At 36.8% G+C, this 12001-nt stretch overlaps 1 protein-coding gene across 4 annotated transcripts in view; it reads right to left on the bottom strand.

Annotated features, from left to right (window-relative positions):
* lrba (LPS responsive beige-like anchor protein) overlaps nucleotides 1–12001 on the bottom strand; it is a 273015-nt gene that overhangs the window by 140356 nt on the left and 120658 nt on the right. For all 4 annotated transcript variants that reach the window (XM_049472639.1, XM_049472641.1, XM_049472642.1 and 1 more), the window contains exon 37: nucleotides 4078–4244. In XM_049472639.1, the coding sequence (XP_049328596.1) occupies nucleotides 4078–4244 (167 nt within the window). The remainder of the gene's footprint in view (nucleotides 1–4077; nucleotides 4245–12001) is intronic.

Here is a 12001-nt window from a genome sequence, read left to right as displayed (position 1 = left end):
ATATATATATATACATTCATATATATAAGTTAAGTAAATAAATCAAAGAATGAATGTGAGAAATGAATGCACTATATTAGCATTTTGCTTGCTAATGACCCAATTAAGGTTGTGTTTATTGTTGTTTATGGATTACTATTAAATTACTATTTCTTAATTTCTATCTGCGGTATTAGGCTTACTGATGCTGTGTATTTCCAGTACAGGAAAAATACATTTAATTTAGATTAAATGCAAAGGTAAAAAACAACTGGAGAGAAAATATCATTTCACACTCAAAGTAATAGATGATGCATGTCTGTGTAAATGTGTGAGTGTGGTGTGTGTGTGTGTGTGTGTGTGTGTTTGCGTGTGTGTCAGGTGGAACAGCGGGGGTCTTTCATAACAGACAGCGTGTAATGAAGCAGGAGGATGATGTATGGGTCACATTACACACACCAGGCCTGATCACACTAATGAAGCATTTTAAATGACACAGAGGTGTGTGTGTGTGTGTGTGTGTGTGTGTGTATGACGATGGGGGCAGACCCTTTGTCTGCACATTGTTACACTGTGATAGAATTCAGCACTCCCCAGAGAGTGACAGCATGTGCGTGTGTGTGTGTGTGTGTGTGATGTTTATTATTAGAAAGATGAAATAAAATGCAACATGAACAAAATAAATCAAAATATGCTAAATTCAAAAAAATAAAAGTTACCTTTTTATCTAATCAGAAGAGAGGGATCTAATGAGTAATGAGTAAAACACTATCTACTGGGAGGAGTTTAAATACAGGTGTAATTTCTAACACCCCTCCCTGGTCCTCTTGAATTTACCTCTACAAACCACACACACAGAGTACAGAAACAAAGACTAATTTATCCAATCTGTTTAGCTTGCTTTCTTTTACATATGTAAGCCAAGCTTTGGCAATACGAATAAAGTAACTTTACACCTTTTGAATTAAACTGAATTGAACTGAGAGACAGATACACAGACAGAAAGAAAGACACTAAGTTGGAGAAAAGGATATAAAGAGAAAAAGAGAGAGAGATAGAAAGAGAGACAGACAGTCAAACAAAAAGACAGATACTAAGATGGAGAGAGAGACAAAGAGAAGAGAGAAATGAAGAGAGACAGACAGATTGAGAGAGAATGAGATAAACACAGAGGAAAGAAAGAGAAAAATAAGAATAGAAGAAGAGAGAAAAAGGAAAAGAAAGAGAAGCAGACAGTAAAATAGTAAGACAGAAAGAGAGAAAAGGAGAGAAGGAGAGAGAGCGATAAAAAGAGAAAGAGAGAGCCAAACAGAGAGAAAGTGAGAGAGAAAGAGAGATGATGAGGTGAGACCTGCTGGCTGCTACATTAGTGGTCAGTGCATGTCTGACCACAAATACATACTCACACACACGGGACAAGTGCTGATGAATGCACCTGTCCATCACACTGAGGACCAATCAAAAGAAGGGAATGAATAGAAGGAGGGTCAATGACAGCAAAGGACACAAGTGTGTGTGTGTGTGTGTCTTTCACTCTTTTCCTTTGTTTGCTGGAGTGTGTGTATGTGTGTCCTCTCAGAGGGGTTTACACCCCAGAAAACAAAAAAAAAAAAAAAAAAAAAGAGAGAGAGAAAGTGGTACACACGCACACACAGCTCCCACCTGCAGTCTCGCGGGGCTGTGTGTGTGTGTGTGTGTGTAAGGTGGGATATTGAGACACAGACGGCGCTGGTGCGGGTCCGTGTGTGTCAGACGATATTAGATGACTGAGACAAAAAACAACAACTCCCATCAGGCCGAGGGGCAGAGTGAATATTTTCATTTTCATCCTTTTATTGAATGAAGGCTGTGGGGAATACCCAGACTGAATACTGACAGCACGAACATACATACACAATTCCCAACACAATCTTACACACACACACAACAGTAGTGTGGTCTCTCTTCAATTACACAACAAAGATTCACAAAAGTGTGTGTGTGTGTGTGTGTGTGTGTGTGTGTGTGTGTGTGTGTGTGTGTGTGTGTGTGTGTGTGCGTGGGGCACATTTACCTCTATATACTGGAGACAATGTAACATGCTGTCATAATACTGATGTTATAGTTATATCTAGTTATAAGGGCTAGAATGCAATATTATTTTGTAATCACATTAAATATTTTACACTATTTTATCACAATTTGTTCTGTAATTTATTTGCCTTTGTTTCCACAGTGTTTATAAGTATATAACTATACTTAATAATGGGTATAACAGGTTTATACCTATTAATTATACATTTGTAAAACCACAATTAGTTTGAACTTAAACAAATCAAGTCTGTTTTATTGGCTTCTGGAACAATCTATTTACATACTGGGTGTGTCCCCCAGTTTCTGACACTCATTCACACCATCAGTGTGTAGTGATTCCCCGGGGCTACTTTAGAGGCCATGTAGTTATGCATAATATATGATCTACAAGTTAACCTATGTTGTAGGCTGTAAGAACAAGCATGATTTCCTGCTAAATCTGCATTGGCTGTATGTATATGCTATACTGTTTTCTGTACAGCATTTTTTTTCAATACAAATTTTCTATGAGCATAAATACTAAATACAAACCTATTTTATTCACCTGACTATAGTGTTGAAAGTAGAATTACTGTGCAAAGCAACTCATATAACAAAGATAAAACTCAATGAAATATACTTACAATTTAAGCATAATAAATAAAGGTTTTCTGATAACGATATTATCAAATAATTTAAGTAAATTCAACTTACATTCAGTTTTAAAACTAAAATATTGTCAATTTCTTATTACTATGCTTCGTCACATGTTACCAGTATATTTCAGTATTTCAATATTTTGAGTGAAGATTTTTTTGGAATTATTTTAATTAATTAACAAATTAGTTAATAAATGTCTGAATGTCGCACCTGTGCGCATGTTGTGCAGTTTTAAGGCATTATTTATTATGTGTAAATGTATATGTAATTATTTCTGAACAGCGAGAGTAATTTATTTAAGCTTTTTGATCTTCATCCAGTCCTCCTAATCCCTCGCATTAAACCCAGCCCAGCCGGGAATTCTTCAGGAATATAAAGCCTTTCTCAGTCCCGCTGATTTCCACAGAGCATTCACACTGCGTGCAGGATCTGTGTCCCAAATTACCAGCTCAGTTCACACACCTGCCTGCCTGCCTCCCTGTGGTGTGATTAGATTACACTGGGTCTGCTGTGGGGAGTTCACTGCCCCGCTGCATCGCATTGCTATTTTTTATTCTTTTCTCTTTATTTATTAATTTACTTACTGATTTGTATGGATTTTGTATGGATTTCATGCATAATTCACACATACCGTGGTTAATAACTGTTTGGTGTATATCTGTGCGTGTGCGCATGTGTAATAATGTGTTCCTGAGTGGATAGGGATTAGCGTGTAATAATATCTTTATCCAGTGAACTGTGAGTAATCAGCTGTGTGTGAGTGTGTTAAAGAGAGAGAGAGAGAGAGAGAGAGAGAGAGAGAGAGAGAGAGAGAGAAAGAGAGAAAGAGAGAGAGATTGAGAGTGAATTTATGATGTGATATGTAGAGATGTGAGATGTGGTCAGATAGCTGTGTTCTGTACAAATGTAATCAGGTCTGTACAGCTCTGGAAAATATAAGAGACCACTTCAGTTTCTGAATCAGTTTCTCTGATTTTGCTATTTATAGGTTTATGTTTGAGTAAAATTAACTTTGTTGTTTTATTCTATAAACTACAGACAACATTTCTCCCAAATTCTAAATAAAAATATTGTTATTTAGAGCGATTATTTGCAGAAAATGAGAAATAACAAAAAAGATACGGAGCTTTCAGACTTCAAATAATGCAAAGAACCACCAGTCTTACACACTGCTTTTGGATAACTTTATGCCTGCACTCCTGGTGCAAAAATTCAAGCAGTTCAGTTTGGTTTGATGGCTTGTGATCATCCATCTTTGTCTTAATTATATTCCAGAGATTTTCAATTTAGTAATATCAAAGAAACTCTTGATTTTTAAGTGTCTCTTATTATTTTTTTTTTCCAGAGCTGTATATAGGTTCTACAAAAGGTGTTCAGGTGTGCTACCTGTAGGAGGAGCTTCCCCATGCACCGTGTTTGTCCGTAAGGATGTTGACGATTTTCTGGATCAGCTGGGTGGCAGTCACATGATCTCTGTACTTGGCAGCTCTGATCAGGTGATCGCACATTTTCTCCTCATCACGTTTATCAGCAGAATATTGAGCAGACTGTGACTGCAAAAACAGAACAAACACAAAACACACTTTACAAATCTAAATTACATCGATAAACAAGACATTTTAGACCTTCAATGATTTATTTAAACATGAAGTGTCTAACATACATTCTGATAATAATAATAAAAATAAATATGTAAAATTTTGAAGGCCTTTCTAAAATGAATAGAATCACAACTAGGGGTGGGCAATATGGCCCTAAAATAATATCACAATATTTCATGGTATTTTTGTGATAACAATACTCTTGGCGATATGACAAAACACTGAATTTCAAAAAAACCCCACTGCAACAAAATGAAAATTACATTTTATTATTGCATTATTGGCACACCACTAACTAATATTTAAAAATACAATAATTTTATTAGATTTGTAACAGAAGTCAATGATCCAGAATGTCATGATACTAATAATAATGCATTCCAAATATCTCCATATATTCAGGATTAAAGTAAAATAAATGATACTGGACAGATATAATCGTCTCTAGTAGATGTAAATTGTGAAATGAGAACAGTGTAATTTTTCTGTTGCTAAAATCAGCTAAAGATTAGTACCCTGATGTGATGATTAGGGGTGGAAGATATGGCACGATATTTCAGGGTATGCATGCAATGTCCATATATTGTACATATCGTAACAGCCTCAGAGCATAATGCTGCCACCACCATGCTTAACAGCTGGTCCGTGTTCTTCTGACTAAATGGCCCAACTTCACTCCACAGTATATTTTTGCCTCATCTGACTAGAGAACTTTCCTCGTGAGGGCTTTTTGTTTGTTAACATGTACAGCTGTTTTTGGATGGCAGCCTCTTGGTAGTCCCCGCTGACATGAAATTACCTAAAATGGAACCAGTAACTGTGTTTCTTCATAATCCCTGAAAGTCTAATACTGCCATGTCTGTGACATTCACGCCTTTGATAAGTGCATATGGTTTAACTGCTGACCTCATGTTCGGTGTAAAGACCATCTGAAATCACAATTTGCACTTTAGTATTAACATTAATAATCAATGCTAAATGTTGTTTTTAATTCTATATTTATTCTCGGGCTGTAAGGATATTTTTCTATGGTTATTGTGAAATAAGTTATGAGTTTTTACAATAAGCACATTGTAATGAACAGATAACTCAGACTACATTACCCATGTGCAGCAACAGAATGAGCTCTTCATGCTGCAAACTGTGATCAGGTGACATATCCAGGCTGGAGGTAGAGTAAGGCAGAGGGAGGTCCCAAAATACCTAACTCTATGATCACATGGCTTCACTAGAGGAGCTTAAACTAATTTAGGATATTTAATTATTTCATTTCACATTAATATTAAATATTTAACAATGTATAAACACATTCATTAAGGCATTCGTTATCAGTTTATAAGTACCACACACTGATAAGCAAATGTTTCTCACAGTTTCAAGGAACAAAATTTTTTATTCATCAGAAATTCAGAAAAACAGCCAACCATACCGCCAATGCCTGTGTGTGTGTGTGTGTGTGTATGGGTGTGTGTAACTCTATACACACAGGAAACAAATGGAACTCTGGGTCATTTCCAAGCCGTTGTCAAGGTGATTAATAACACTGGACACGTATTTGCTAATGCCTTTGGGCTACGCTAAAAAATGTAGAAAGTACCCAGAATGCAAGCGGCACATTTTTCTCTGTCAGAATTTGTTATCAGAAGGCCTTTGAACCCAGATGTGATGTGTACCAAAACAACTCACACTGCAACAATCTTTCGGATAAAATAAAAACTTTATAAACAGTATTATCTCTTAACATTTTCAAAAAGAAAACAAACAGGACACTTCTACATGTTAAAAAGTATCAAAGATTATCGATCTACTGTGTTTTAACCTCTTAAAACTCAAGCACATATAAAAGTTATTTAGCTCCTCACTGAATACAGAATAATTTAGAACGTGTGCAGAATAATTTAGTGCAGTAGATACTGAATGATTTACAGTCGAAACTGAGTAGGTCATAGGAGATAGATGATACAAGTAGATAGTATCCACAGTAGACAATGAATCATAGCTGGTACTGAAAAAGTCATTGTCAATACTGAATATAATTAACGGGTAGATACTGAATATTCCAGAATACATACTGTATAATTAATAGTTGCTAATAAATTAAGTGAACAATTCATAGTTACTAAATAGTTATCAGCTGGGAGCAAATGCAGAATAAAAATAGCAGGTATGAAATAATTTATTGTCAATATGCTGAATATCCCACAGTGGAAACTGAATAGTATATATTAAATAATTTAAAGCAATTATTAAAGCTTTACAGTATATCCTAAACAACATTACAGAATGATTTTAGTCAATATTAAAAAAATAATTTTTATGAGTTACAGAATTATTCAGAGTAGAGTAGATACTAAATACTGAACAATACATAGTATCAATAGTTCAGTACTAAGTAACTAAGTAAGTATCAATAGTTAATACTGAAAAAATTGTAATATAATAAAAAAAACCTGCTAAATAATTCAGAGCAGGTACTATATAGTTTATTCCACAACTGAATAAATGAGAGACAATACTGTAAAATTAAGCTAAAGCACAATTCTTAGTAATTGTTGGATAGTAAATCTCTATATTAAGTCGATATGAGGTTAACTCAACCTCAAGATTAAGCCAAAATTGGGAATTTAATCCCACAAAAATGTTAGGGATACATGTCCATGCTTTCAGCCTGCCCTGAGCATATGATGAAAACACAGAGCTTTTCAATTCGGTTCAATTCTACCAAAGCAGAAAGACAAGAGAAAGCACACAAAGCACCGCAACACCATCTTTTATACTCCTCTTTTATTCTTACGGCCCGTGATGCAACGTCTAGCAAACGGCAATCAAGCCGAAAGGTTACAGCAGCACAGCGCAGCTTTCTTAATGTAATTCCCCCAGCTCCGTCTACTGCGGGTTATGGATCCCAATTCAATTAGGCTCGGACCGGGCAACAGACAGAGCGGTCTGAACCTGCCGCTTTACAGAAAGGCCTGGCAGAGCCTGCAGTAAACACAGCAAAATGCCTCCTAATGGGCCCTCCTCTCCAATTTAGCCCTCCACTCCTCACTTATGACAGAAAATCCATAGAGATGAATCGCATTAGCCGCAGCTAGCCTTTTCCTAATTATCAATCTACGTCTCATTCTGCGGCGCTTAACTGCACGCTGACCTTAAAGCAAAGCCAAAATCACCAAAAGGATTCCGTCTGAATGCATAAACGTTAACCTATCTGACTGTCTGCCACGGCGGAAAGAATATAGATGAAAGGGCGAGTGAAAGAGAGCGAGGGAGAGAGTGTAATTTGTCTCCGGTCTACACAGAAGGTCAAGTCCGGGTAAAAAGATTGAACGTTGGAGATGGGAAACACCAGCTAGAGGGAATGAAATGAAGGAAAATGGAGAAAAAAAGGAAAATGTGATGCACAAAGATGCGCAGGTTTAAATGGAACAGTTGCCATTGCACAAATATCTGCACATAAACATTTAAATAAATATATGAAATATATAAGTGAACAAATTCAGCACGTGATCCAACAGAATTGTGGTATTTTTTATACAGTTTAGACATTATTTGATTAAATTTAACATTTAAAAGAATATATCCCACGATTTTTGAGAAAATTAAAGGATTTTAAGTGCACCTAATATAGTATGAAAAATACAGTTTATATTATCATTAAGTCAGTAGTCAGAATTAGCTGTTGGTCAGTTCTGAATAAGTTACTGTATATGTTGGTTAGTAGAATACAGTTAAAAGAACACAGGTCTGGCTGGTCTTTAGTTCTGGGCTCAACTCTACCTGCCTTTTACCTGATTAATTCCTAAAAGAGAGAGTTGATTAGAAAGCCTGGCCTTCTTCCATAGCGAAATTGGAAATTCTTAATTAACAAAAAACTCACCTCACACAGAGCAATTGCACTATATTTTATTAGTTTAAATTTAATCCAGTGGATTAATTTGGTTTTTAATAATATGATTTTTTTTTCTTGTCTTAGCCTTCTGCTCCATACCATAAGCACAATGTGAGCAGCACTGCTGTCAGATATGGGAAATGATCTTTTACACACACTCTAAACATTGTGACTTAAACACCAATGTTAATAACTCTAATTGTAACTAATTGAACTTTAATACAATGTTTGTATCATGATCACTGCCCTGGTATGGAGCTCTGCTGAAAGCTTTGATATAATGCCAAAAGGTTCTGTCTGTATCACATCAGGTTTCTGCTCTGAGAGAGAGAGAAAACAACCTGCTCTATTCGCCCTTTATTCTTTCCAGCGGCTGATTAACGCGTTATTAATTAGCTGTCACAAGTTCAAACACGTCGCCATAAACAGGCACTTTATCAGCTTGTGATGACGGCACCAAATCCTCGAACGATTATTCAGAGCTGTGCAAGAGTGTTTTCATCAACTTCCTGATAGAACACAAGACATTCCTTACTGTGAAAAACACAGCTTCAACAAATCAGACATCATTTAAATGAAAAATTAGACACAAGACAAATAATTACACAAGTTACTACTTACAACTAAGCAATAATACACAAGAGGGAGTGCAATAACTATTACATGTTATAGCACAAACCTCAAGTGTATCATTGTGATTATACCACAGTTCCATTATCGCTGGTTATTGAAAGAGTTTCAGTTAAAGAGGATGAGAAAATACGATCTGTTTGGTTATAAAAACTTGGCGAGTTTAAACAGTTCCATTGCTGCTCTGTTTGTAGCTACACTGTTTGGCTTGTATCGTTGCTAGGTTACCTGTATGTGGCGGAGTAATACATGGAGAGCTCCGGTTATAGTGCATTACTAGCTAATAATGGCACTCACAGAACGCCTCTCAACCAATGAATCATATTGCAGGGTCAGAACTAACAGTGGTATAATAGATTATATGGTATTTAAAATACCTTATAATAACCCCCTATAATGACTATAATGACAGAATAGGACATATCCACTCTTAATTAAGCTAATAAACACTGCTGTAAAACACACTGGTCATCACAGTAAAACAAATCAAACATATAATTGTTCATAAACAATGTAAATAAATGTTACGATACACTAGACAAGTAGATTAGTCTGCGGGCAACCAAAATAAACACTCCTATACAATAATATAAAATATTAGTCCACAAAGAATACTACTATAAAACAGATATTACTATGAACTATAATAGTATATATCAGTCTATAAAAATCTAATCAAATGCTTCTATACAAAAAAATATGAGATAGGAAAATGAGACACACTGAAAAAAGAGAAAAAAACACAAACACAATCAATAAACACTAGAATTTGCTCCATTAACACCACAAAAAACAAACATTCTTATACAATTCATTAGGAGATATTAGTCTAAAGCCACCGTTAAAACAAATGTTCTAATGCAGAAACAACATTATGGAATTTGGTCTAATAGGTTCAAACTTTTTACAATCTTAGCTGGCACCCAAGCTCCACTCGTCAGCCACCAGGGTTAAAGGTCAAAGAGCAGAATTTCTTCTGCAACAAGGAGGCAAACGCAGACTGAAACGCATGGTTAGTGTTCAGAGAGAAATCCTGAAGGCTGTATCCTTCAGTAAGACTAACTGTGTGTGATCAAGGCTAACGATGGCTAAACGCTGTGCTAGCTGTGACAGAGCACAGAGCGGACTGTTATGGCATAAGACAGAGTAATTATCCTCATCTGCCCATGCAGTGCATTAACCATGGCAGAATCGGACAGGGTGGAGACCTGATTCCACCTCCAAAGCACATTTCACACACAGATAAACACTTTCAGTGCCTCACACACATCCACTTTACTCACACACAGATCAGACTTGCAACATATAACTGCCATATAACATGATAAATATATTTTACATTTTTATAATTTCAAATTAATAAAGTTATCCAAAAGCAGTGTGCAAAACTGGTGGAGGAGAACATGATGCCAAGATGCATGAAAACTGTGATTAAAAACCAGGTTTATTACACTAAATATTGAGTTCTGAATCTTTAAAACTTTATGAATATGAACTTGTTTTCTTTGCATTATTTAAGATATGAAATCTCTGCATCTTTTTCGTTATTTCAGAAATTTCTAATTTTCTGTAAATAAATGCTCTAAATGACAATATTTTTATTTGGAATTGGTAGAAATGTTGTCCGTAGTTTATACGTGTTTGGACAAAAAAGAAAATATCAACTGGCTATGCATCAGTCCTGGCCCATTTCCAGAGTACATCACTCAGCCCAGTACAGTGAGTATCATATCACACCAAAGCTAGCAAACCTGGAAATTCATGGAGTCTTGTTTTGGCCACAGTAGCAATGTGAAATGAGCCTTGTAGCAATGTGGGACAAGGTCCATAGCCGCTGTGCTAACGTTTCCATAACAATGCTGTCCTCCCTGAAATAAACCTGATAAAAATTGACGACAGCGACGGAGAATTAAACACAAAGTACGTCGGAAAGCCAGGTGTCCCCATACTTTTTGATTTAAACACCTGTTAGAATGGGGAATTCTTAGCAGAGAGGAAAAAATGAAATGCTGAGATGAATAAAGAGAAAATGAAGTGATTCCCGCTGCACTTGATCTCTCGACCTGTGGTGTTCCTGCCGGATGCAAAACATCACAAGCGCAACCGAGGGAATTCAGACAAAAGAGAGCGAGAGAGGAAGAGAGAGGGAAGAGTGACGGGGGAAGAAAAATGACGCCTTAAAAGTACAATGGCGAACAAAAGTCACCGAATGACACCGTCTGACAGCCGCTTCAATTCTGGAACGATGCTCCTGTCATCCGGAGAAACGCAGTATTGATTTCCCTCAACATCCTGCTCCCCAGACGATGGAGGCAGGAAAAAAAAAAACGAGTGCAGTATGAAGGAGTGCAGAAAGAGAAATAGAGAGCGAGAGGAAGAGAGAGCCAGGTTAGAGACAATAGAGATCAAAAGAGATGAGAATTAAAGCAAGACAGAGCAAGAAGCAAATAAAAGACAAAGAAATAAAAAATAAAAAAGACGAAATGAGAGAGAGAGAGAGAGAGAGAGAGAGAGAGAGAGACAAACAGCCAGAGTGAGAGAAGAGGGTGTTACTGCCATCTGCCCTTGGCAGTCACAGTGGCCATCAAGGTTAACGTGGGCGAAACAACTTATCATTAAACTATCTCTCTCTCGCCGCATCGCATCCCTTCTTTTCTCCTCCTCATTTTTCCTCCCTCTCTCTCTCTTTCATTGTGTGATTTTAATGGACTGGTCACAATGCAGCGATGGCAGTCTCTTCATCTTCTCCTCCTCCTCCTCCTCCACTTCAAGGTCAAGCCACAAGAGGAGAATCAGGAATTAACCGCTTTTGGGGTGAAAAATAGTCAAATGAAGGAGATGCGCAGCAGGGTGAAAAATGGACTTGTCCTCAAGCCGGAGAGAAAGCGAGAGAGCAAGAGAGAAAAGAAATGCAGGTTAATGGTTTTTAGTGCTGCTAACAGCAGATTAAAGGCGGCAAACGCAACACAGGTCACATAAACACTATTTATACCAAACTGATACTTTATTACCAGTGATAAAATCATGCGGCAGGTGCTCGCATGCTCTCAAAGGTTGCGACGCGTCACAAAGCCCTTTAAAAATGTTAAACCGTTATTCTTAACATGTGCTGATGCTCAAAGCATTGTTCAATTCCCCAGCACACCACGCATTCACAGTTTCTCACAGGACGCTGGTCACAGGATGC

This window comes from Astyanax mexicanus, chromosome 25 (assembly GCF_023375975.1).
Source record: "Astyanax mexicanus isolate ESR-SI-001 chromosome 25, AstMex3_surface, whole genome shotgun sequence".
Classification (NCBI taxonomy): Eukaryota; Metazoa; Chordata; class Actinopteri; order Characiformes; family Acestrorhamphidae; genus Astyanax; species Astyanax mexicanus.
The sequence above is the reverse complement of the archived record's forward strand: the minus strand, read 5'-3'. Positions and strand labels throughout refer to the sequence as shown.